Source organism: Pygocentrus nattereri, chromosome 6 (assembly GCF_015220715.1).
Source record: "Pygocentrus nattereri isolate fPygNat1 chromosome 6, fPygNat1.pri, whole genome shotgun sequence".
NCBI classification, from domain to species: Eukaryota; Metazoa; Chordata; class Actinopteri; order Characiformes; family Serrasalmidae; genus Pygocentrus; species Pygocentrus nattereri.
The window spans coordinates 2,101,042-2,128,797 of NC_051216.1; the positions used below are offsets into that span (position 1 = coordinate 2,101,042).

A 27,756-nucleotide genomic window follows, 5' to 3' on the forward strand; every position below is an offset into this window, starting at 1 on the left:
TAAAATACACTTTAGTGCTGAGATCAGTGCCCACAGTCCGGGGTGGGTGTTTGTGGGTAATGAGGCAGTGACTCTGGGTGAGTAAGTAGAGTCTCTGTGTGGGAAACACTGCAGTCTAATACAAAAGTCTGAATGACGTCACCATCTGACAACCTCTACAGAGAACAACCTCAAATATAGAGACTTTGTTAATGTCAGTGCACAAATTATATTTATTTACAGAAATTAACACATTGGAAAAAATCTAAACATTAAAAGTATCATATTTAGCATGAAACATTTTCTAACATGTTATTCAGTAAATAAACAGTAATTGTGCGGTAAAATGTGCAGAAGTGTGTCTGTAGAGGACGTGTTCATTTATATTCACTTTAATTCAAATTCAACGACTCTTTGGTATTTATCTCTTTAACGTGATCAGTCATTGTTTTACATTAAATTAAACTAATACTCAATTTGGTCTATAACTGTTAACCTTCATCATCTGTCTATAAAGCACTGTGAGCTGCCACTTGCATGAAAAGTGCTAGATTAATATTAATATTACTTAGAAAATCAAAATAAAGAGGAATTTGACCAGCGGCTCAGACACTTTTGCACCTGACTGTATATGAGGGGGTGAAACGAGCCTGGAATGCACTGGAACCCCGTTCTGGTGGTAAAACTCAGGACAGAACAGCGTTCCAGCTCAGGTGTGTAAAATCCAGGTCACTGTGTTTAGGGAAGCCGTGTGTAGTAAAGTGTTTGTTGAACCTGAAGTTCAGCCTACAGTCTGTTCAGCCAATAGGAAATTACACGGCAGCAGCCTCTCCCCACTCAGTCTCCATGGTAACGATGTTGGACGAGAGGGCATGGACCACAATCTCCTGCCCACTTCATCCCAAAGGTGTTCAGTGGGGTTGAGGTCAGGGCTCTGTGCAGGCCACTGGAGCTCCTCCACATCATTCACACCTGTCCAGCAGACACTTGGCGTGGCACATAGTGATCTTAGGCTTATGTGCAGCTGCTCAGCCACGGAAACCCATATCATTAAACGTCCGACGCCCAGTTCTTGTGCTGATGTTGATCCCAAATGCAGTCTGGAATGTAAACACATGAATCATCACATGTGTCTGACCTCACAGATGCTCTTTTGAATGAATGGACACAAATTCCCAGACACTCCAAAATCTACTAGAAGCTTCCCAGAAGAGTGGAGGCAGTTAGAGCTGCAAAGGGGGGAAACTCCATTTAAAAGCCCACGGTTTTAGAATGGGATGTCCAACAAGCCCATACAGGTGTGATGGTCAGGTGTCTGCATACTTTTGGCCATATAGTGGAGCTCACTCATGAGTTAGCTGTTTCGCTGTAAGTTTCTCTGACTTAGTTTCAGGTTCCCCTGAGAAATAAAAACCCGAGTCTGTAATAAAATGTTGACGGGATGGAGATTAATTTGCAAAAATAACTCAAAAGTACTTTTGTTGGCAATTTTGAGGGTTTTGTTCTTTCAGTTTTAAACAGAAAAAGCTTCTATAGTGACCCCTTATGTTCAATACAGGAATTAAAATATTTAGTTTATTATAAAATCTCTGATTAAAGTTCATTTTAAGGCATATTTAAGTGTATAAATGCAGCAGAAACAGTCATTTCAGGACGTGCTGTTGATGTGATAAAATCCCCTCAGTGAAATCATTTCCACTCCGGTATGTGAGGATATAAATATGAGAGATGCAGAGCTGGTGATGGAACAGAAGCTCAGAAGACCAGCATTAGAGAGAGATGAGCTTATCTGACACCATCAGCGTCTAGAACTATTAAAAGTTAACCTCTCAGTCACATGACCGACCCTTCACACACACAGAGCGGCTGCACTCACCATTTAGCAGAAAATGATGTCATTTTTATTTTAAGGTCAACCTGAAGAGCTGAGAGTCTGCAGGACTTTAAAAACATCCATCATCATTCTTACATTATGAGCTGATCGGCTGTCAAACTTATTGGGTTTTACACAATAAATAGTGGAAGTGTTGAGAGTTAAAGCTAAAGTTAAAGCAATTCGAGAACTCCCGGATTGTTCCATCTGCAGAGGCAAGAAGTCTTGGTGTGACCCTGGATGGCCAGTTATCGTTCTCGACTCACATCGCGAACCTGACTCGGTCATGCAGGTATCTACTGTACAACGTCCGGAGGATCCGACCCTTCCTCACCCGAGAGGCCACCCAGGTGCTAGTGCAGTCTCTGGTCATCTCAAGGCTTGACTAATGCAACTCGCTCTTGGCTGGTCTTCCCATGCAGACCATCAAGCCTCTGCAACTCATCCAGAATGCGGCAGCACGACTCGTCTTCAATCTGCCCAAGTTCAGCCACGTCACCCCATTGCTGCGCTCCCTTCACTGGCTTCCTGTAGCTGTGCGCATCAGATTTAAAACCCTAACGCTGGCCTACAAAGCCAAAAATGGACCAGCCCCTACCTACTTGATGGCAATGGTAAAATCTCGAACTGTACCACGAGTCCTCCGAGCTTCGAGTACAGCTCGGCTTGACCCGCCATCCTTCAAGGTGCATGGAAGACAAGTGTGGAGAATGTTCTCTGTACTGGCACCCAGGTGGTGGAATGAACTCCCACTGGCTGTCCGAACAGCAGAGTCTCTTGCTGTCTTCAAACGCAGACTGAAGACTCATCTTTTTACACAGCACTTGAATGAGCATTGAACTATAAGCTGCACTTATTTTATTTATTGTATCTTATTGTTATTGTATTGCATTGAATGGCACAGAGTTCTGCGTTCAACTCTGGTTCTTTTTCTCTTGGTGTCTGCAGTGACATATTTGTTTCTAGCAGTATCTGAGCTCAGGACAGTCTTTTTCTCTAAGCTATTGGTAACTAGCAATGATACTTTCTCTAGATTAACAAAGCACTTCTTGTAAGTCGCTCTGGATAAGAGCGTCTGCTAAATGCTGTAAATGTAAATGTAAATAACTTTAGATGGGGGCATTTCAGACCATTTCAGTAAATAAATGAGAACTAGACTGATCACTGATCATTATGAAGTACTATAGATGTGTAGGACGACTACACCACCGCAGACACCCGGCACCTGTGGACTGCAGCACATCAACTGCCAACAGACGAGCAGGGCGGCCACAACCAGCCACACTACACTACCTGATGAGCTGAATGAGCTCTGTGCTCAGCCTCAACCCTGGCTGAGAGACATTATGGCCACACAGAACACACAGAACACACCACTCACTGGGACATCAGTGGACGTGCAGGACCTCGAAGAGAATAAACCCACGGAGAGCAGCCGGCCCAGACAACATCTCCAGGGGTTCTTTAGGTTTCCATCCCTCAGAAACTCACAGCAACACCCACCTTAATGTTCTCTTACAGGAAGTTAAACAAACTCTCCACCTTTATTTCCTTTATTTTACAGTTATCTTAGAACAACAACAGATCCTCATTTCTTTCCCATATTCTCAGTGTGATTAATCTAGAACCTTGCTTTCTTTATCAGGTTCTAGCAGCTGGGTTCCCTGTTCAATGTGCACTCGTTCCCCTGTCATAACTGAGTTTATATTAATAAAATAAACTCCTACAAAGAGTTTAAGGTGCGCTGTTTGTTCCAGCGTCTACCTGCTTTACCAAGACTCCCTGAATATGAGCAGCTTCCATATCTCTGGAACGTTCTCCATGTTAGCGCCGTCTGCTGTCCTGGCAGCTCCAACCTGCTCAGAGTCCAACAAGGAGAACAGAACATTTTCCTCCACAGCTTTCAGTGGAACCGGCCTTAACCCAGTGAAACGGGTCAGTACCGTGTGGGTTTAGCTTGTTATATTAGCGTTTAGCCGAGTTAAACCCGCTTTACACTGAGCCGTCCTGCCAGGAAAGCTAACGAGGATTAGCGTGATGAGCTGCTGAGCGCTGAAACAGAGGAGGTGGTTTTCTGAGGAGAAACAGTGAAATAAACTCACCCAGATGTCCTGCTGAGCCGGGGGCTGAACTTCTGATCAACATTAGTGGCTTTTGTTGGGGTTTTTCTGTGTTCGAGTCCTAAAGCCACTTTTCTGTAGAGCTGTGTGTTTTAGCTGCTAAGCTAACTCCTCACTGAGAGTCCACAGCACAGAGCGCGCGACGGAGACACGCAGCTGATGGGGAGACGGATGAGGAGGCGGGGCTACACGGGGAGACTAATGGAGGCGGGGCTACAGGGGAGAATGATGAAGAGGCGGGGCTACACGGGGAGACTGATGAGGAGGCGGGGCTAAATGGGGAGACTGAAGAATCTCTCAGCTGTTCATTAAACAGGAAACAGAAGCTGCTTCAAAACTTTATTATCGGTGTTTTAGCAGCACATTCAGAACAACGACAGCACAGCTAGAAAAGAGTTTAAGAGGATCTACTAACCTAAACAATGAGAACAAGAGGAAAACTACAGAGAAGCAACTGAAAATATACAAACTCTACATTAATAAATCTGATTTACACAGTGACATTTTTACTCAAACTGGATCCAAATCATCTCAACTCTGTTCACACTGAGCGATCAGAACCGCCTGGTTCTGGTCCGTGTTTGGATCATCATGGTGTATAACAGCACTACAGTGAATAAAGACCCTTCATAAACAGAAGCTCCTCTGACTGATTTGAGAGAATCTCTCTGACTTTAGGAGATCATCTGATGTGTTTTGAGCTCTAGAAGCTCTTTAATCCTCAGAAATCCTTCGTACGCCTCTTTAATGTTCTGTCCATAGAGCTGAAGCTGCAGTGGTGAATGAAGAGTAAATGAACAGCTGTTAGTTCTCGTTCTCTGGAGCTCTTCTCATCGCTGGGTGTGGACGGACAACCTGGAAAACAGGAGATCTTAGGGACCTTTATGAAGCTCAACCAGAGAATGAAGGAACACACAGAGTGCAGACTTAGTCAGAGCGTCGTAATCAGACGTCCTGGTTTCAGGGTTCAGGGCTGAGTACGTGTCACTGGGAGAGTCTCTAACAGGCTGAGGGTAAAAACACAAGCTCACAGAACTGAACGCCCCCTGCAGGCTGACTGTCAGAATCAGTGACGGGCATTTCAGTCAAATCTGATCTTCAGTCTGTAATAAAATTCTAATCTCTTTTCTACACGATTTCACCTTCAGTGGTTTAGACTACTGTAACTCTCTACCTGCAGAATCAGCTCTTCTTCCCTTCACAGGAACTCTCGTCTTTCACTCATCCTCGCTCTCATAACCACATTACAGCTGTTCTCCATCATCTCCACTGGCTTCCTGTAAAGCAGCGCATTCACTTCAAAGCTCTGACCAGCCTCCCTCCTTCTTACTGTCTGATCTTCTCCTTCACTGTAAACCCAGCTGTTCTCTCTGCTCTCCTTCAGCTGATTTACTGAACATTCCTCCATCCAAACTTCACAGCTTCCAATGTTCCCCAGTTCTGCTCCTCGTCTCTGGAACTCTCTTCCTCCACAAGTCCAGCAGTTGAATGCTCTTTATATATTCAAAGTGTAACCAGTAGAGTTTGCTGGCTGGAAGTACCGTATGGGCGTAGACGGCCACCGTAGTTGAGGTGCTGCTGTGACTTCCGGTATTTTGCTTCTCAGGTGAAACGCATTATTTCCACTAGTATAAAGGTAAGGCAGTGCACGTCAAGCCTGGGTTTCTCATAGTTGTTGTGTCTGTGCTGTGGGGCTTTGCTGCTGGGAGGTGTCGCTTGGAGGGTTGCTAGGCTACGGGTACGCTCTGTACCCCTCCTCTTCTCTCTCTCTCTCATTGCAGCCACGGGCTGTATGAGCACCAGCATAGAGTGTTTTGGGAAGACGAATACATTCCTGAAGGTATGGTTGGGGGCGACAGCACGCTAATTTTATATATCTGTGGATAATTTAGTTATGGATCGCTGCGTTTTTTATATAGGTGTGCGGAATTGGGCGTGCCAGAATACCGGTGGGTTTGAGTCTGCATGCCAGAATACGGGTGTTTGAGCGTTGGCGTACCGGAATACAGGTGGGTTTGTAATTGGTCATTTCGTGGTGTTTTAAGTCACGCTGTAATTAATATTTTGCACAATATACGTATATATGTAGTGTGTTTAGTATGGTATTGTTTAATTAGGTCCTGGTGAAGCCCTCACTGCCCTATACTGATTTAGGTAAACATACACCTGTATGAATGGTAACTTTTATCTGAAGGTACGTGTTGAGTAGTTATTCATTTCTTTATTAGTAGTGTTGAAAGTGATTTACCTTAGCATTTTACTAATTGTTTTAATTGACTAATTTTGATTAGGTTCTGGTGTGGATGTCGCCCAAGTTGAATCTAGGTGGCTTCTAGAGACCTAAATTAAGGGGCCTTGGAGTGGCGCCACTGCTGTTTTGCCTATGATCCAATTTTGTTGTTTTCTTTTTTGTTTTTTTACTTTGTGGTCGTGTGTAGAATCAAATTGATTTTTTTTTTTTAGTAAATAAAATTGTGTTTTTTTTAAAAAAAATTTCTGTTGATCCACTTTTAGTGGACCAACTGAATTATTGTTGGATTTGTTGTGTCTTTGGTTTATTGTAATAGGTTGTCTTGTGTTTTTTTCTCTTTTTTTTACTTTTCGGTATATTGGCTGCAGTTTCGAGGGTTGTTTATAGCCCAGGTTGTTTTATAGTGCTGTGATGTTAACAGCTGTCTCTTGTTCCTTTTTAGAGCGTACCTGTGTCTGCGGCAGTTCCGCAGTCGGTTACCTTCGGAAGGCTTCCTCTCTTCTTGGGCACACCTCTTTTCACACTTTGCGTGCTGTGGTAATGTTAATGTGTTGGTCACGTGCTCTTTTCTCTTAAAGCCTGGTACTTGTGTGGTTGTGTGCTTGTGTGTGATTTCAGGTTCCTAGAGGTAGGCATGAGAAGGGTTGAAGCAGTGCCAGATTCAACAACCTGGGGGTATTATCTCCTTGTTGGAGGAAAAAAGGGGTGCAGCCAGTATACCCGACTTCTTTTCTGTTTCCTTTTTTTAAAATTTTGTTTTGTTTAAATTGAACATTTACATGCCCTTTACCTTTTTTTATGTGCGCCCACATGCATATTTAGATTTTAATTGATGTATTAATAAAGTTGCAATTTTTATCTTGAATCAAAGTGCAAGGTTTATTACATGTTTATTAAATGTTGAAAATCCTACTCAGTCCACGTCTCTGAATTTCTCTAAGGGTTTCTTATTGAATGATTCCAAATGAACCTGTGTGATGTTTCGAGTAACACTAAATATTTCCTGGGGTGAAATTCCTCAGGTGGCGTAGTAGGCTACCTCATACACTGCAAAGGGCCACAAAAGCAAAGCTCAAAACCCATCTCTTCTCTCACCTACAACACACCACTAATCTAATCTGGCTTCACACCTGTGCACTCAACAGGAAATGCCCTTCTAGCAGTGATTGCGAAGCTCCAGTCAGCAAGATCAGCCAAACAGTAATCTCTTCTGATTCTTCTTGATCTCTCAGCTTTTGACAGTCAACCATATGATCTTTCTGGACTTCCTTACAAACCTTGGAATCACTGACTTTGCATGGAAGTGGTTCAAGTCCTCTCTGGAAGGTCGCTCTTACCAAGTAACATGGACAGAGTCCACATCCTCTCCATGCAGGCTCTCCACTGGTGTCCCACAAGGCTCTGTGCTGGGTCCACTTCTCTTTTCTCTTTACATTAGTTCTCTTGGTGATGTAATATCCTTTAATGGCTTCTCTGATCACATCTATGCTGATGACACTCAACTAATGCTGTCTTTCTCACTTTCTGAGTTCATGATTTCCAGTTGCATCTCAGCATGTCTGTCGGCCATCTCTTCATGTATGGCAGCTTAGCACCTGAAGCTCAATCCTAGCAAGACTGAGCTTACTGTGGTCCTAATCATGATCTTAGCATCTCATTCGAGAACTCTCTGACTGTTCCATTTGTAAAGGCAAGAAGTCTTGGTGTGACTGTGGATGGCCAGTTATCGTTCTCCACTAACATCACAAATCTCATCGTCATGTAGGTTTCTCCTGTACAACATCTGGAGGATCCGACCCTTCCTCACTCGATAGGCCACCCAGGTGAACCCTATGAACTGTGCTCCACAGGCTCAAACCCGTACAGTACAGGTTCCTGTGTGCTTAAAAATGTTCTCTCCTGCTGTTCTAGATCAAGGCAGAGAAAATCTCCAACACTACTGTGATTTCCTTCATCTATGCATGGTGCCCATTTCTCCAGGGTTTAGAACACTGTCTACTTCAGGGAGTTATGGATATTATACACTGCTCTATACGTCGTGCTGCACTGTTGAACACTGGAATGATGTCATGTGTCATTCAGTTATTTGCTGCTGGAGTGTATATTTAAGGCTTCACCCTATATTGAGTCCTGACGTGTAACGTGCTGTGAAATTATTATAAAACTAAACACACCAATAACCACAATAATGTTCAGAACACACCAGACTTACTGTGAGAGTTTCGTAGTCAGAGGACATGGTGTTGGGGTTCAGAGCCGAGTACGTGCCACTGGGAGAGTCTCTAAAATGCTTTAAATTAAAAGAATATTAAAAATAATCATAAATCTAAACACACCAATAACCACAATAATGTTCAAACACACCAAACTTACAGTCAGAGTGTCATAGTCGGAGGACATGGTGGTGGGGTTCAGAGCTGAGTAAGTGTCGTCGCCAGTCCTTGGAGCCTTTTAGAGAGACGAGGAGAGACAGCTTCAGTTTTCAGTTAGGATCAGTCAGTGTTGCTCATTCAGGGATACGGGAAGTGTTTTAAGCTCTGGAGCTGAAATTTTTAGCAGCCTGTATGTGACAAACAGTGACGTCATGCACCGATATCAATATCAATAAAGTCCGCAATAAAAAATAGTTGGCAATAAATCTTGTTCCCGATTAGTTGACTTGCACTCTTCGTTTATGTCAGTTAAATAAAAGAGGGAAAACAGACTTTAGGATGGGTTCTTCAGTCAGAAATATGAGAACACTTCATTAGAACATCATTTAAAAGATCGTTTCCTGTTAGACGTGTGAAACTGCGCTGACCAGTCACAGCAGCACAGCTGTCATAAGTGAAGATCCAGAGAAACACGTTCAGGACAGAAAGGCTCAGCGTGCTGAAGCGCACAGACCTGCTTGTCCTCACGGATAAACATTCCTTTAAAAGCAAACTTTCTCTGTGTTTTAGCTTCCCATCTGCAGGACAGCGCTGCTTTAGGTCACTGAACATGGAGCTTTTGGAAAAAGCTTTTCAGGGAGCACATTTTAAATCTCCATTTTAAAAATCTACTGTTTCTGAAAACACTGACATGTTTGTTTCAGTTTGGAGAGATAAAGATGCTTTACAGCCCTACATTCTGGCATGGCTGTAAACCGCCTGCTTCTGTGTGCTCAGTAATATCAGGTTTGATTACATAAATGTTACCAAACCACACAAGCTACCATTTAATTTTGGCTTTATGATCAGAACAGAAATAATTTGAATATCAATGTGAATCTCCATCTAAACTACCTCCATAAGAGCTCTAGGGCTGCCATGTTCATGCATTCTTCTTTTATTGTTTCCTTCACACAGAGTAAAATAGGGTTATTGAGGGCAGTTCAGAGGGTATCTTGTGGCACCGTTGATGTTCATAAAGTATGAAGTAGAAGATCAGGCAGCAGTTTTGTGTTTAATGTGAATAAATCATTTTCCAAACTCCACAAATTTTATAGTTTATTTAAATCAACAACCACTGGAAAGAAAAAAAAGTGAAATAAACAAAATGTCAGTTTATTCAAAGACGATAGAAGGATGTGATTATTTTGCTAAAGTAATTACACATTTAAACATTATGACTGCAGCATGCAGTGGTTGTGGGAGGAGTTTAGTGGCCTCATGGCCTCACCATCGACAGGCACCGAGAAGTTTCTGGCAAACCATCAGGCACCTCAAGAGAGGAAAGTGGTTCCTGACCAACACTGTATACAGTGGGGCTGGGGGGCTGCTGACTTTGACAGAGGATGTCATTGGACGGTGGAAGGAATACTTCAAGGATCTTCTCAATCCCACCAACAATCCTTCCCTAGAGGAAGCAGAGCTTGGAGACCTGAGCCAGGGTCCGTCCATCACTTGGGCTGAGGTAGCCAAGGTGGCTGGAAAACTCCTTGGTGGCAGAGCACCGGGGGTGGATGAGATCCACTGGAATTCCTGAGGGCTCTGTATGTTGTAGGTTGTATGTTGACATCTGGGGCTGTCCCCCTGGAATGGCAGACTGGGATGGTGGTCCCCGTTCTTAAGAAAAGGGACCCGAGGGTGTGTTCCAACTATTGGGGGATCACACTTCTCAGCCTACCCAGTAAGGTCTATGCAGGGGTACTGGAAATGAGAGTCCGATCGATAGTCGAATCTCAGCTACAAGAGGAACAATGCGGGTTTCAGCCTGATCATGGAACACTGGACCAGCTTTTTATCCTCATGAGGATCCTGGAGGGTGCGTGGGAGTTCACCCAAACAGTCCACATGTGTTTTGTGGATTTAGAGAAGGCATTTGACTGCGTCCCCCGTTGGGGGATCCTGTGGGGAGTGCTCCAGGAGTACGGGGCAAGGGGATCATTGTTACAAGCCATTCAGTCCCTGTACAAACAGAGCAGGAGCTTGGTTTGTATAGCCGGCAGTAAGTCAGATTGGTTTCCAGTCAGGGTTGGACTCCACCAGGGCTGTCCGTTGTCACCGATTCTGTTCATAACTTTTATGGACAGAATTTCTAGGAACAGCCAAGTGGTGGAGGGTGTCCAGTATGGTGGCCTCAGGATTTCACATCTGCTTTTTGCGGATGATGTGGTCCTGTTTGCGTGATCAATCCGGGACCTCCGGGTTTCTTTGGACCAGTTTGCAGCCGAGTGTGAAGCGGCTGGGTTGAAAATGAACACCTCTAAATCTGAGACCATGGTCATCAGTGGGAAAAGGGTGGAATGCTCTGTCCAGGTCAGGGGTGAATTCTTGCCCCAAGTGGAGGATTTTGTTCACGAGTGAAGGAAGGATGGAGCGAGAGGTTGACAGGTGGATTGATCTACAGGAATACGGACCCTATACTGGCCCATCATGGTGAAGAGAAAGCGAGCCAGAAGGCAAAGCTGTCAATTTACCAGTCAATGTATGTTCCGACTCTCACCTATGGTCATGAGCTTTGGTTAGTGACCGAAAGAAAGAGATCGCCGATACAAGCAGCCGAAATGAGCTTTCTCCGCAGGGTCACCAGGCTCTCCCTTAGAGATAGGGTGAGAAGCTCGATGATTCAGGAGAGGCTCGGAGTAGAGCCACTGCTCCTCCACGTTGAGAGAAGTCAGTTGAGGTGGTCCGGGCATCTGGTAAGGATGGCCTCTGGACGCCTCCCTAGGGAGGTGTTCCCGACATGTCTGACGGGGAGGAGACCTTTACTATTACTTTATTTCTTTTATTATTTGTATTGTAGATGATTTTAATAATAGTTGGTTATTTAACTACAAATGCAGCATTTTTTTTTAGACTGTTAAACATTTATGTTCATATTCACACTCCTACCAGACGTGAGTTTGATGGTGCAAATACTCTCAAGAAGAAACTGATTAATCACAAACCTGTCAGTGAAATTTGCGGCTGCTTGTTTTTTTGAACAGATTTGACTCACCCTGATGAACAAGGGCTGCTATGCATGATAAAATATTTAGTTACTGATTTTTCCAATTAACTGATTAATCAGTTATGAAAATCATCATTAACTTGACTGGATTCAAACGACTTCCTCATTAAAACTCACCTCTCCACTGTTCTCCTCTTTCTTGCTGCTGGTCACTGCTGCTCGTCTCCTGTTGGAGTTTTCAGAGAAAAATGACCTTCAGACTCACATCTCCAGCATTAAATCAGCTCCTGTTAATGTTCTGAAACTGCACACCATCTATTTCACTCTCCACTGTATTAAACTGCTTATATTAAAGTGAAGAAGCTGAACTGCAGCACAGCTTACAGGCAGCATTTGAAGAATCTTTCATATCTTACATGTGTTCAGATTCTCACCTCATCCACAAAAAGACTGCAATGAATATCAGAAGTAAAACCACGGCGCCTCCAGAAGCTGCATATACTGAAGTCCTGTTATCTGTATTAGTGCAGAGATGCAGGAGAGGAAAAAGAACAGAGAAATTATACTTCAGTGAAAGCTTGAAAACGGTGTCAAAATCTCATTCAAATAAAAGTGAAAGTAAAAAGCTAAAAATATACTTGATAACAGTGCAGAAGCAAATATTTGGTATACTGCAGTGAAGGAAAAGGAGTAACAGCTAACGGAGCACATACTATTAACTAATTTTACATTTTACAACACCAATTCCAAAAAAGGTGGGATGCTGTGTAAAATGTAAATACCATTTTATTGAAGACATTAACTCATTTAGGACTTGATGGCAGCAACGCATCTCAAAAAAGTTGGGGCGGGGCAACAGAAGGCTGGTTTTAGGACAACATATGCTCCCATCCAGACAGCATCTCTTTCAGGGAAGGCGTTTCAGATTTTAGCAGGATAATCAACCACATACTGCATCAATCACAACAGCAGGGCTTCACAGGAGAAGAGTCCCAGCGCTGAACTGACCTGCATGCAGTTCAGACCTTTCACCAATAGAAAACATCTGGCACATCATGAAATGAGAAATCTGACAAAGACCCAGAACTGATCAGCTAGAATCCCACATCAGACAAGAATGGAAAAACATTCCTCTCCCAAAACTCCAGCAGGTGTTCTCTTCACTTCCCAGATGTTTACAGACTGGTGGACATGACCCTGTCCCAACTTCTTTGAGATGCGTTGCTACCATCAAGCTCTAAATGAGTTAGTTTTTCATGAAACGGTATAATATTTTACTTACATCTGATGTGTGTTCTAGTGTGAATAAAATACGGATCTATGAGATTTACAAATCAGTGCAAACTCCGTTTTTATTTACATTTTACAGAGCAAACATTTTTGGAATTTGGGTAGTATTTCTAAAAAAGGTTATTTTTCGCATGCACTGCAATAATAACAGTTATTACTGTCACTATTCTTGATAACAACAACAACACTGTCTAGCAATTAAGATATTCTTAGAAAAAAAAGAGCAAAACATTAAATGGATCTAATTTACAGTGCCTTACAAAAGTATTCAACCCCCTTAAAAGTAATCAGATTCATCTTGATCGTAAATGACTTTCTTGTGCTGAGTAATGCAATGTTTTATGTCTAAAAAGGACACCATGGGCTTCTACCCATGATTACTTTAAAAAGTTAATCGTTTCTGGATAAAACACTCTTCAGTAAAGTGCCATTGGTCAGAGTGTGAATCTGAAGGGAAGCTGTGAAAAGGAAGATCATAGAGGATTCTAAAGATATTAGAAATACAATTATGCACATGCTCAACATAGGAAAGCCTACAAAGTTATATGTCTGTGTTTGAATCTCCCAGAGAGTGCTGCAGGATCAAGGGAATGGAAGCTGCATCATAACCATTGAGGCACTGCCCAGACAAGACCATCCCTCAAAACTGAGCGTCAGAGCAAGAAGGAAAACCAGTCAACAATATCAAGAGCTCAGAATACAACTGGCCTGTATGGGAGGATGGCTGAGAAGAACAAACACATCAAAACATGGCTAGAGCTCAACATCAGAGTGACCCAGTTAAAATGAGAGATTGGGTATCTGGTAGATAAAATAAACCCAAAATAAACCCAACACTGCTCATTCCAAGTACGGAGGGAGGGAGCTTCATGTTGTGGGGCTGCTTCTCCTCAGCAGAGTATTGGCATCTTATTAAAACTGAAAGATGGATAGTGTAAAACACAATAAGACACTAAGACAACTTGCTTCATTCTACTAAAAAACTAGAGCTTGGTAGAAAGTTCAGCTTCCAGCAGGACAGTAGCCACGTTTACATGCAGCCTGATAATCCGATAATAATATGACTAATAGCTCAGAATAGAATACGTCCATGTAAACAACTCAATCGGAATAGACTAATCCGATTGAGGCCTATCGGAATACAATTTCTATCCGATTGAACGAGGTGGGTAAACCTCTAAATAATCCGTTAAATAGAAGAATAATAGCCATGTAAACGCCTGAATCTGATTACAGTCTGTTCAGAGCACGTGCGGCGCATCATAGCGAAGGGTTTATACCGTTCAACACGGCGGAGCAGAAACTGGTCTGCAGAGCAGACGAGGTTTATACTCTGAGCTTTAAAAGACGGCTGTGGGACGGACTTCCAGCTTGTGTCTCAGAGCACAACGTCATCCTTTATAAGTACATGTGAAGGACGTTTCTCAGAGCCTGACATCAGTTTAAAGCCATTAAAAACACAAGCGCACCAACTGGAAACTCATCTCACGCTGACTGGACCTTACGTGATGTTCGCTGTCATGGTAACGTTTACTCTAAGTGCTGCTCCACGCATGCACGTCATTGTGCATTGGATTACTTGTAGTGAGCATGTAAACGAAGATTTTCTTCAGATTGTTGAGTAGAGTGAGCACAAATACCTCAGTCTGAATCTGTAATCTGATTGCATTTAATCAGATTAGCAAAAATCTCTGCATGTAAACACCGCCAGTGACACACAGCACAGGGCCAAACCGACACGGGTGTGATTGAACATCGACAAGGAGAGTCCTCTATGAGTCCTCCACTACAGCAGCAAAAGCAACGGTGCTCCCTCAACCATTCTCCTTTTTCTCTGCTGCCCACTGCACTGCAGTTTGTGTGTGTTGGAGCTCCAGTGCTCAGCCTTGACCCAGCATGTCACTGTCGTGCCTCACTGTGCCACCTCCAACCTCCAGCAACGTTATGCCATCTTGAACGCTGTGCTGCTCCTCCTCGCAGTCCAGAATCGGTCGTCTCCACCGTTTCCCCACTGGGTTCGCCACTCGGACAAGATCCCACTTCTGACACTGGTGCAGTGTCTGCATAGAAGAGGAAGACGTGGGAAACACAGCACTTCAAACGAGTGCTCTTCAATTAACACAGCAGCAGGGGAACCCACCACCCAGCGCTAGTGAACAGCCACAGGGCAAGTCAGCTAGAACCACACATGTCCCGTACAAGGTAAACGGCAAACCACAACCACACATCTGCACCATTCAAACCACAACCACACACCACCACACATCCCAAACACACATCTGCACCATTCAAACCACAACCGCAAACTACCACACACCCGCACCATTCAAACCACAACCATAAACTACCACACACCCGCACCATTCAAACCACAACCGTAAACTACCACACATCCGCACCATTCAAACCACAACCATAAACTACCACACATCTGCACCATTCAAACCACAACCGTAAACTACCACACATCTGCACCATTCAAACCACAACCGTAAACTACCACACATCCGCACCATTCAAACCAGAACCGCAAACTGCCACACATCCCGAACAGGCATAGGCATCGTTCAAACCACAAACTACCACACATCCACACCATGCAAACCACAACCACACATCCACACCATTCAAACCACAACCGCAAACTACCACACATCACAAACAGGCATACGCATCGTTCAAACCACAAACTACCACACATCCAAACCATGCAAACCACAACCACACATCCGCACCATTCAAACCAAAACCGCAAACTACCACACATCTGCACCATTCAAACCAAAACCGTAAACTACCACACATCTACACCATTCAAACCACAACCATAAACTACCACACATCCGCACCATTCAAACCACAACCGTAAACTACCACACATCCGCACCATTCAAACCACAACTGCAAACTACCACACATCCGCACCATTCAAACCACAACTGCAAACTACCACACATCCCAAACGCACATCCGCACCATTCAAACCACAACAACTAGTTACAAGAATGAAGTCTCACTGCCGCACAGCTGAACCCGTGGTACTCCACGCTCACCGCTCTGCATGGCCACATTCTAACAAAGTGGCATGTCTATACCTGTAGAGCTTTAGAGCTGAAACATCATAACTACAATATTCAAAACTTTAGTCAGAGTTTATAACCAAAATAATCAAAATATATAAAGCAGTAATAAATCTGGCCGAGTAAAAACAACATAATATAAAAATACTACAGCAGCAAAACTGGTCTGGCCCATTTATGAATCACGTCTGCTTAACATTTAAGTTTTTAACTTATATTCTCTGAAATGGATTTAACTTTAGTACCTCAACTGTATTAAGAGGCTGGGTGTGCTAAATCTGCCACCAGAAGCTTTTGAATACATGGCCAGTCATTTTAAACCAATGTGTAATTTTGCCTAATAAAGTCAGAAGATTGGGGAGCATTTTCTCCATTTTTCTGCACTGTTGATTGTTTAGCAGCAGTGAACTGAATCTTACAGGAAGGATGCTGCAACCAGACCAACCAAGGTCACAGTTAATACCTGCCTACTAGTCGCACTCCAAAGCCACAAATTAGCCCTTAGGATGTGCTGTACAGATTACGCCTCAGTGAGCTCTCTGAAAGCTCTGGACCCTCTTTATCCCTCTGTTCTGAGACTCATTACTGGAGATCCATACAGGACTCACCACTGTTATATGAGAGAGGAGGATGGTCGTCTTTGTCTGTAAGAAGGGAAACACTGGGCACTGTTTATTTATAAGGCTCTCAGTCAGATGCCAGAGTACATGACCTCCATGCTCACTGTAAAGGACACGTTACAAAACCCGCTCAGATGATTTTATTTCACTTGAGGTTCCCTGAGTTTTTACTGAGCTGGTAAAACTGCCTTTAGCTGTGGGGCACCAGTGAGGTGGAACAAGGTACAAGGCACCATAAAGCTTGACTCGCTCGTTTCTTCTGGGGTTTCAAAAATGTTACTTCCAAATTATTTCATTTGTTTGTAACTTTTAGTTCGTGAATTATCAAAGTTTGAACAAGGCAAGATGGTGCATGCCAGACGAACGGGAAATTCTGTTGCTGAAGTTGTGCGGACATTCAACATTCCTTCATCCACGTTGACAGTGTCACAGACGGCATTAGCTCCCACAGTGGACAGCACAGTGGCCGCCCATGGGTGCTTTATGACTGTGACCAGCGGCATCTGGCTAGAATTGTCTGTAAGAACAGACATGCGACTCTGGCAGAAATCATATCCACATTCACATTCACTGCAGGAGGCCCCACATGCATATCCCACAGGTCAGTGCAGTGTTCTTTAGCTTCCATGGGAAACGGGAGCAGAAGACCCAACTAAAGTGCCTCCATTAACACCACAATGCCAGAAACAGCACCTCACCTGGGTTCATGAGCTTACTAACTGGACCCTAGAGGACTGGCAACATATGGCGTGTTCCAAAGAGTCATGGTGCCAGTTGCTTTCCGGCTGATGGTGGGGTTTGTGTGTTGCGCAGACCCCATGAAGTAATGGACCCTGGTTGTCAATAAGGCACTGTGAAGGCTGGTGGTGGGTCCATACTGGTGTGGGGTGTTCTCATGAAATGGCTTGGGTCCACTGGTCCACCTGAACACCTCATTCCTTCATATACCCCCAAAATTACAGGACGTTCTAGTATGATCATGCACCATGCCACTGGCCTCAAGTTGTCCAGAATTGGTTTCAGGAATTTTCTGGAGAGTGATGATAAATGTCCACCTATGGAATCAATGCCATGTGGAGTTGCTGGACTTAGCCAGGCTAGAGGGGGTCCTACATGAAACTAATTTGTGTCCCATGATTTGGTTTGTGAGCGTATTTCAATATTTATTATTATAGTTTTTTTGGCTCTTTACTGAACAGATTATTAGTGCATGTGATAATCTGTACTCACACACTGGAGGAGAGTGGAGATCACTGCCTTTAACAGCACAGCTGTAGCTGACCGCTTCACTGACCACAGCTACAGGGCAGGAGGCAGATTCACACTCAGATACAGGCTGTCCGTTCCTGTACCAGATGTAGGTGGGGTTGTTGGGCAGAGTGCAGGTGGAGCTGCAGGTCAGCTTCTTTACTCCTCCATCTGTATCTGACACTGTAACCTTCAGATCTGCAGGTGATTTTAAACAAGGTTTAGTGTTATTTTCATCTGTAGACACTCTTCCAGTTAACTCACCTCACTGTATGTTATCTAGTAGGGGTGTGTATGGACACTCGGTTAACTGTTCCAGGGGTCAGTATCTGAACACTGAAATCACTGCTGGGGTAGTTGTTACACTACATTACAGAAAGTCAGAGAAGGAAAAACTCCAGCTGGCATTGGCAAGAACCAAAAACAAACAGATTTCTGTCTTCAAACTAATGTAATGGAATCTCATTCACAAAGGAAAAAAGCTCCATGTAGAAGATCTAAAATCATCATCATCATCATCATCATCATCATCTACCACTGCACTGGTCAGCTCTTGTGTTAGCACTAGCTCATCTGAAGGAGCAGCCTTTTAGTTACTAATTGCTTTAGTCTGCTAATGCCAGTGAACCAGTTTACCCTGTTTGTGTATTATGAGAAAAAAACCTTTATTTTTTCCTTTCCTGTGATAAACTATATATTCATCATGCAGAGTTACCTGTGATAGACAGAGTGACTCCACCTCTGCCAGAGAAACTGCCGCCAGGATCATCAGTGTAGAATCTGAACCTGTATGTGTGAGCGTCACTCTCTCTCAGGTCAGTGATGGTCATTCTACAGGAGTTCAGGGTCCGGCTGTACTGCACTCTCCCCTTATACTGATCAGACTCTTTCACATCCTCAGATTCAACACCAGGCTGCCGGAGACTTTCAATGAACCAGAATGATCTATTCACTGTGAGTCCTTCAGGGTGTTTATAAGTGCAGGACAGATCAACTGATGATCCTTTCAGAGCACAGACACGTTCAGGAGTGTAGGTCACACCCCAGTGCTGGTTAGACAGTTCACCTGGAACACAGAGTCACAGTCAGGAAGATGAAATGATATAATAGATATAATAATCTGCAGCTGTAATATAATATTCTCACTAATTACTGGCTTTTTAATCTACCCAACGTTACACTGTAGAAATCACCTCTGCTTTACAAACAATACACATAGCTCTTTATTCTCAATTCTATCAAGTCCCAGTGATTCTACTATCTGACATTTCTATATGACGCTCATCTCAACTACAGGGGTGATATTTTATTTCCCCTCAGAAAAGCTGAGGGAGACAGCAGAGAGACACGGACAGTGAGAAAGTAATACTGCAAAGACAAATTGCAGTGACCCCCAGGAAGAGGCAACACCAGGAAGCATTCTGGGAAGCATGTAGTGCCCTTTTATTAGCATGTTATGAATATCAAATATTAAATATCAAGAGAGCATCGGACGTTTCCTCAGCCACTGACTTCTGCACAGAAATGTACATAGTATGATACTTTTATTTGGACTAAATATACAGTGCCTCCGCAAATTGTGGCACCTCTGATAAACATGAGCAGAACAGGCTGCAAGAACATTCTTTACTGCTGATACTTTTAATCTTTAATTCAATAAGTTAGTATAAATCTAACCACGTAAAATACAAGAATTATAAGAAAGAAAAAAAAACATTTCATGAAACAAATTTCTCAAATCTTTCTGTGCCATGATTGTTGGCATCCCTCCATTTATGTCTCCCCTTGCAAAGATATCAGGTCGGAGTCTCTATAGCACTAAATGAAACTGGAGAACACATGGCAAAGGATCTGAGACTGTTCTTCGATAAGGAACCTCTCCAGAACCTCCAGATTCAGAGCTCCACACTATGGACTCTCCTCTTCAGCTCATCCTAAAGGTTTTCTATGGGGCTGAGGTCAGGGGTCTGGGGTGGCCTTGGCAGAACTTTAATTCTGTGGTTAGTGAACCATTTGAGTGTTCATTTTGAGGCATGTTTTGGATCATTATCCTGCTGAAATATCCAAACTATGGCCCAGTTTCAGCTTCCAGGATGAGGCAATCAGGTTTAGGATTTTAGTTCTGCTTGTTCTTGGTGGTGTCTGTGATCATATGTATCCAAATAAACTGTTCAGGCCTTTGGAAGAAAAACATCCCCACAGTATCACAGATCCACCACCAAACTTCACTGAGGGGATGAGGGACTTTTCTGCATGGCCGTCTTTGCATCCACACCAACTCACTAATGTCTACAATTTCCCATCTGTGATCTGAGATTCTTTGTCCACTTGAAAAATCCTTCTATTTGTGAGGTCAGTAAAGACCGGAGTCCTCTTTCCAGCAGAATCTTCACATCTCTACATGTTTTAATCTTAAATACTGCCCTGATAGTGGAAACTGGCATTTTCTACTGTTTAGCTATTTTCTTGTAGCCTTTTTCTGATTTGTGCATCTCAACATCCTTTCAACCCCGTCATCACTGTTTTCTCTGGTCTTTCTCACAATGATGGTTGACTGAGGGAATCTGGCTTGTGTTTAATCTCATTTATTCTGTAGTGAAACAGGAAGACATGACTGACCATTAATGTGTTCCTAATTGCTCAGGTGAACATTAAAATATAAAATATGAATGGAAAAATACTTCAGTTAGATTTCACTCAGCAATTTCTAGGAGTGCCAACATCTGTAGGATACTTATTTCATGATCCCATCCGTTTTTTTAACCATTGTACTTTAAATAAAGATTAAAAAAAATATTTTCAATTAAAGATCAAAAGTCGTAAAGAATGCCCTTTTTCTTTTTTTTTTTACCAGGGGTGTTAATATTTGTGGAGAGTACTCTAAGCTTACTTACAAAGTTGGGACGTTGTGTAAAACACAAATAAAAACAGAATACGATGATTTGCAAATCCTTTTCAATCTATATTCAATTGAATACACTACAAAGACAAGATATTTAATGTTCAAACAGATAAACTTTATACTTTTTTGCAAATATTCACTTATTTTGAATTTGATGCCTGCAACACGTTCCAAAGAAGTTGGGACAGGGGCAACAAAAGACTGGGAACGTTGAGGAATGCTCAAAAAACACCTGTTTGGAACATTCCACAGGTGAACAGGTTAATTGGAAACAGGTGAGTCATGATTGCGTATAAAGGGAGCATCCCTGAAAGGCTCAGTCGTTCACAAGCAGGGACGGGCGAGGTTCACCACTTAGTGAACAACTGTGTGAGCAAATAGTCCAACAGTTTAAAAACTATGTTTCTTAACATGCAACTGCTAGGAATTTAGGGATTTCATCATCTACAGTCCATAATATCATCAAAAGATTCAGAGAATCTGGAGAAATCTCTGCAGGTAAGCAGCAAGGCAGAAAACCAGCACTGAACGCCCGTGACCTTCGACCCCTCAGGCGGCACTGCATTAAAAACCCACATCATTCTGTAACTGATATTCCCACATGGGCTCAGAAACGCCACCCAGAAACGCCGCCGGCTTCTCTGGCCCGAGCTCATCTGAGATGGACTGACGCAGAGTGGAAAAGTGTCCTGTGGTCTGATGCGTCCACACTTCAAACTGTTTTTTGAAATCATGGACGTTGTGTTCTCCGGGCCAAAGAGGAAAAGGACTGTCTGGATTGTTATCAGAGCAAAGTTCAAAAGCCAGCATCTCTGATGGTGGGGGGGGGTGTTAGTGCCCATGGCAGGAGTAACCTGCACATCTGTGAAGGCCCATTAATGCTGAAAGGTACATACAGGTTTTGGAGCAACATCTGCTGCCATCCAAGCAGCGTCTTTTTCAGGGACGTCCTGCTTATTTCAGCAAGACGATGCCAAGCCACATTCTGCATGTGTTCCAACAGCATGGCGTCGTAGTGAAAGAGTGCGGGTACTAGACTGGCCTGCCTGCAGTCCAGACCGTCTCCCATTGAAAATGTGTGGCGCATTATGAAGCTCAAAATACGACAGCGGAGACCCCGGACTGCTGAGCAGCTGAAGCTGGACATCAAGCAGGAATGGGAAAGAATTCCATCTACAAAGCTTCAACAATCAGTGTCCTCAGTTCCCAAACGCTTACTGAGTGTTAAAAGGAAAGGTGATGTAACTCAGTGGGAAACACGCCCCTGTCCCAACTTCTCTGGAACGTGTTGCAGGCATCAAATTCAAAATGAGTGAATATTTGCAAAAAACAATAAAGTTTATCCGTTTGAACATTAAATATCTCGTCTTTGTAGTGTATTCAGTTGAATACAGGTTGAAAAGGATTTGTAAATCATCGTATTCTGTTTTTATTTATGTTTTACACAACGTCCCAACTTCACTGGAATTGGGTTGTAAAATTGTTCTTATGAAATCTGTGTTGATCTTTGGTTTGTAAAATCTCAAACGACTGTGAAATGCAGGTTATTTATTGGTTCCAAATTTCTTCTTGTACTTCTCTTCAGTGATTTGATGCTGAGAGACAGACTGACAGACACTCACAGTTTTGCTGAGGGAGGCTGGAGTTCTTCACCTCACAGGTGTAGCTGTCGTGATCAGATGGTCTGCTGGAGTCCAACCAGAGTGAGGCGCTATATGAACATCCTACGTATTCTCTACTGCTGGACCATCCTTCATCTCTGAACCAGTCGTAGTAACAGTTTCGACTGGGCCTGCAGGGGGGGCTACAGATCAGCTTCACCACATTCTGTCCTACAGTCTCACGATCCACCTTCGCCTGCAGGACTACACACACACACACACACACGATAATCACACACCAAATGCCCATTTATTACTAATGTGTTAGTGTGAAGCAGCACTGTGTGGATGTGGGTTTATTTATGTAGATGAGCCTCTCAGACCGTCTGCAGGTGTAGCTGATATCTGATGATCTGCTCTTTATTGCTGTGCTTAAATGTCATTTTGGAAGATCAGTGCTTTACTCCAGTATTACCAAAAACAAATACTGGTACTTTTAAAATAATTTTAAAAATAAAAACACATGTAACCAAGGGGTGGCACGGTGGCGTGGTGGGTAGCGCTGTCACCTCACAGCGAGGAGGGCCTGGGTTCGATTCCCCGGCCGGGTGACTGGGGTTCTCTCTGTGTGGAGTTTGCATGTTCTCCCCGTGTCTGCGTGGGTTTCCTCCGGGTTCTCCGGTTTCCTCCCACAGTCCAAAGACATGCAGTCAGGCCAACTGGACATGCTAAATTGCCCCTAGGTGTGAGTGTGTGAGTGGCTGTATGTGTCTGTCTGTCTGTCTGTCTGTCTGTCTGCCCTGCGATAGACTGGCGACCTGTCCAGGGTGTATTCTGCCTTCCGCCCGAAGACTGCTGGGATAGGCTCCAGCATCCCCCCGCGACCCTGACGGAGAAGCGGCTTAGAAAATGGATGGATGGACACATGCAACCAATTTCATCACTGTAAAATAAAAGTGCATAATTTGTTTTAGTGTAAGCCAAAAAAACTAAAATGTTTCTAAAAATCAAAACATTTTCTCTGTGAACACATCGACTAATCTTACTTTTCTAAACTTCAGGGTGTCTAAACGTTGATACTGTAAATTTCACTGCAGCATATTTTTGGCTTCAAACGTCCAATTTTAACAGAGAAAGAGTTTAACTCAGAAGAATGAAGCTCAAACTGAGCAATAAAATAAACAGATCATGCTTAAAACTTCACGGCGGACGTTGCAGCTCATTCCATCCTCAATGCCATTAAGATTTTAACCCTGTATCCATAATTCATCCATGTCCAAACATACTATCATACTTCACTACAGTTTCTACTTTACCCTGCTAACAGAACCAAGAGCTGCTCAAAGACGTGTGAAGATGGTGGAGACCTCACAACCACAGAATCAGAATCAGAAGAAGTTTTATTGACATTGTCAATGAACAGGATTCACAGACTAGGAATTTGCTTCGGCATGAAGGTGCAACATAAAAACAAGTAGTACTAGGCATGCAAAATTAAGTCCACATAAATAAATACTCTATGCAAATATAAAATATAGATAGAATGAATAAAAATAAAAATACAAAAGGCATGTACAACAGTACTATATACAACAGTGCAGGTGGAGTAGTGCAATTCAAGTAAAGTGACCAAGGCAGGGTTATAAAGAGGGAAGTGACGTGATTATATATTGTTCTTGAGTCCAATGGCAGAGGGGAAGAAACTGTTCCTGTGGCGGGAGGTTCTGGTCCGAATGGACCGAAGCCTCCTGCCCGAGGGGAGTGGATCAAATAGTCCGTGTGCGGGGTGAGAAGGGTCTGCTATAATCTGATCCGCTCTCCCCACAGTCCTGGAGATGTACAGGTCTTGGAGAGATGGGAGGCTGCAGCCTATCACCTTCTCAGCAGAGCACACAATGCGCTGCAGCCTTTGTCTGTCCCTGGCAGTGGCCCCGGTATACCACACTGTGATGGAGGAGCTGAGGATGGACTCGATGATGGCCGTGTAGAACTGTACCATCAGCTGAGCCGGCAGTTTGGCTTTCCTCAGCTGCCGCACAAAGTACATCCTCTGCTGAGCCTTCTTGATGATGTTCAGCTCCCACTTGAGGTCCTGGGTGATGGTGGTGCCAAGGAACCTGTAACAGTCCACAGTGGTGATGGGGGTGTCGGTAAGGATAAGGGGGGGCAGGGGGCTTGTGGCTTTCCTGAAGTCCACAGTCATCTCCAATGTCTTCTGGGCATTGAGCACCAAGTTGCTGTTGCTGCACCAGGTCACCAGCCGGTCCACCTCCTTCCTGTAGGCAGACTCATCACCGTCTGAGATGAGTCCAATGAGGGTGGTGTCGTCTGCAAACTTAATCAGTTTGACAGAGTCATGGATGGAGGTGCAGCAGTTGGTGTACAGGGAGAAGAGCAGGGGGGAAAGTACACAGCCCTGAGGAGATCCTGTGCTTAAAGTCCGCGTGTCCGAGACAATCTTCCCCAGCCGTACTCGCTGACTGCGGTCCGTGAGGAAGTCTGTGATCCACCTGCAGGTGGAGTCGGGCACATGGAGCAGAGAGAGCTTGTCCTGGAGCAGAGTGGGAAGGATAGTATTGAATGCAGAGCTGAAGTCCACAAACAGGATCCTAGCGTAGGTTCTTGGGGAGTCCAGATGCTGCAGGATGAAGTGGAGGGCCAGGTTTATGGCATCATCTACAGACCTGTTGGCTATGTAGGCAAACTGCAGGGGGTCCAGAAGGGGGTTAGTGATGGACTTGAGGTGGGATAAAACCAGACGTTCAAAGGTGTTCATGACTATGGACGTCAGGGCCACAGGCCTGTAGTCATTAAGTCCTGTGGCGCGTGGTTTCTTGGGGACAGGGACGATGATGGAGGACTTGAAACAGGCTGAAGAGTTGAAGATTCCCGTGAAGACTGGGGCCAGCTCATCAGCACAGTGTCTCAAGGTGGCAGAGGAAATGGAGTCAGGGCCCGAAGCCTTCTGTGGATTTAGCCTCTTAAACAGCCTGTTCACATCCTCCTCCTGGACTGAGAGGGCAGAGGGGGCAGATGGGCAATCCAAAGTGATTGAGTGTATTGTGGTGTGGGGGGTGGAGGATGGGGGGTGTGAGTCAAAACGTGAATAGAAGTCGTTAAGGTCGTTAGCCAGTTTGAAATCTTCTGAACAATGAGGCGCTCTGGGCCTATAGTTGGTGATCTCTTTCAGCCCCCTCCATACAGTGGCAGAGTCGTTAGCATAGAACCGCTGCTTCAGACAAGCATTGTACTTGGATTTAGCCTTTAACACCTCCCTGCTAAATTCATACTTTGCACCTCTGTAGCTGACTCTGTCTCCTTCTCTGAAAGCAACCTCTTTCTGCTGGCGAAGCTGTCTGAGTTTTGGAGTGAACCAGGGTTTATCATTATTAAAAGTGATTCTGGAGCGTGATGGGATGATGCTGTCTTCACAGAAATGTATATATGACATCACGGTATCTGTGTATTCATCTAAACTCTCTGTAGAAACCTTGAACATGTCCCAGTCTGTGGTGTCCAAACACGTGCGTAGCTCCTCCACAGCTTCACTGGTCCACTTTTTATATGTCCTCACGACAGGTTTAGAGAGCTTTAGTCTCTGTCTGTACGCAGGGATCAGGTGAACCATGACATGATCTGAGAGTCCTAAAGCCGCACGGGGCACAGCACGGTAAGCACCACTCACTGTAGTGTAACAGTGATCCAACGTGTTCCCCTCTCTGGTCGGGCAGGTGACAAACTGTTTGTATTTCGGTAGTTCATGATTAAGTTTCGCTTTGTTAAAATCTCCGAGGATTATTACAAGGGAGTCCGGTAAAAACTCCACATTCATAATCTGGTCCGCCAGAGCGCGCTCAGCTTCGTGCTCATCGGCGCTCAGTGGAATGTAAATAGCAGCCAGAATAAATGAAGAAAACTCACGTGGGGCATAGAACGGCTTACAGTTAATGAAAATGTATTCCAGTGAAGGAGAGCAGTGTTGGGAAATCACTGTCACATCGGAGCACCAGGCGTTGTTGATATAGAAACAGACTCCTCCACCTTTCGTTTTACCTCCGGCAAGTTCCCGTTGTCTGTCCGCACGGAGGAGCTGGAATCCCTCAAGATGGAGCGCACGAGTACACCAGCTCGCTTCCCTCTTCGGCGGCGTCTCACTTTTTTGTTTAAAAAGTGCACTAATAATGAAGCAGGCACTAGAAAAACTGGTGAAATGTCTGTAGGGGTTGTTGTTCTGATGTTTAGTAGCTCCTCGCGGCTGTAGGAGCACGAAGACACACGAATAACGCACAAAAACAAACAAAACAAAGAGCACCCGAACGCCAGGGCAGCCGTACGTGGCGCCATCTTGGATCACCGGCAGAGATGACGAAGAGCTGACCTCAGTTTAAAACAGCTCCAAAGCTTTAACAGAGTTCATCACACAAATAAGCTCTGATGAAGATCTTCAGCTTAAAGCTGCAGTTAGTCTGAATGTTCTGGAAGTGTAAGAGATTATAAAACGGTATCAGTTATTAATCTTTAGCTCCTGCAGCTCTGCTGTTCATTCTAAAGCCACTTCCTGAGACTGAATCGCATCAAATGTATTAAAATGTTCTGAAAAACACTGAAACTGTTAAATGTTGAAGGGTTTTTAGTCTCTACACGTTAATCTGACGCAGATGTAGATCAACGCTGTGGAGCACAAACATATTAAGAGCAGAAATGGAAATAAATGGAAAGTTTACCTGCCAGTAAAATGAGGATCAGCGCTGCTGGAATATTTACTGAGCTCTGGGAAAACATGGCAGCATCGCTCTTCAGACCCAGATACCTGAAGGTCCAGAAGGTCCAGAAGCTCCTCACTCTGACTCTCCTACACTTATGAACTGCTCTGATCTCAGCAGAGAGAAAGTCAGCAGAGACACTGAAGACGTGACCTGTACTGTGTGGTCTGTCGTCACTCCTCCCCTTTCAGCTCAGAGTCTCTTCCTTTTACACTCGACTCCCTCAGAAAGACGTCTGAGTGAGATCATTTTATTTCTGTGATTCTCTGTGAGGATCATCTCATCACCGTCACATCAGAACCCACTGCCATACATTAAAGTCCAGAACGCCGCCACTTCAGAGAGGAAAGGGTCAGTTATGATAGCAGTGATATGAGATGAAGCTCCTCTTCTAAACGGCTCTATCTCTGTCCTTTTATCTCCAGAAAGGTTCATGATGTTCTAGCAGGTTTGGATTCTCCTGGGTCCTGATATTCAACTTCAAACACCTTCATCTGTTTGGTGGCCATCATAAACGCTGCTCTCTCACTGGGCATTAAGGTAAAAACTAATACAGTTCAGAGTTTCTCACAGTTTAAAATAGACTTTAGTGCTGAGATCAGTGCCCACAGTCTGGGGTGGGTGTTTGTGGGTAATGAGGCAGTGACTCTGGGTGAGTAAGTGTAGCAGTATGC

General features: G+C 44.0%; 1 protein-coding gene across 1 annotated transcript; it reads right to left on the reverse strand.

Moving 5' to 3' along the window:
- Positions 1–4,693: 4,693 nt before the first annotated feature.
- On the reverse strand, positions 4,694–27,226 carry LOC119263581. The gene is made up of 10 exons (XM_037539108.1): positions 27,044–27,226; positions 18,532–18,882; positions 17,799–18,014; positions 12,013–12,094; positions 11,756–11,804; positions 8,597–8,671; positions 8,436–8,513; positions 6,673–6,845; positions 4,954–4,979; positions 4,694–4,827 (listed from the first exon to the last, which is right to left on the reverse strand). Exons 1-10 carry the CDS (start codon positions 27,099–27,101, stop codon positions 4,694–4,696), a joined length of 1,242 nt encoding a protein of 413 aa, XP_037395005.1. The 5' UTR covers positions 27,102–27,226.
- Positions 27,227–27,756: the final 530 nt, after the last annotated feature.

What these genes read in the sequence shown, in the direction of transcription:
- LOC119263581 (XM_037539108.1), bottom strand. Translation starts at nt 27,101, where the DNA reads ATGTTTTCCCAGAGCTCAGTAAATATTCCAGCAGCGCTGATCCTCATT. An exon ending in GATCCTCATTTTACTGGCAG is followed by an intron (nt 18,883 to 27,043) that starts GTAAACTTTCCA and finishes TCTGTGTTCCAG; the next exon opens with GTGAACTGTCTAACCAGCAC. An exon ending in CCGACTATGACACTCTGACT is followed by an intron (nt 8,514 to 8,596) that starts GTAAGTTTGGTG and finishes TTTAATTTAAAG; the next exon opens with CATTTTAGAGACTCTCCCAG.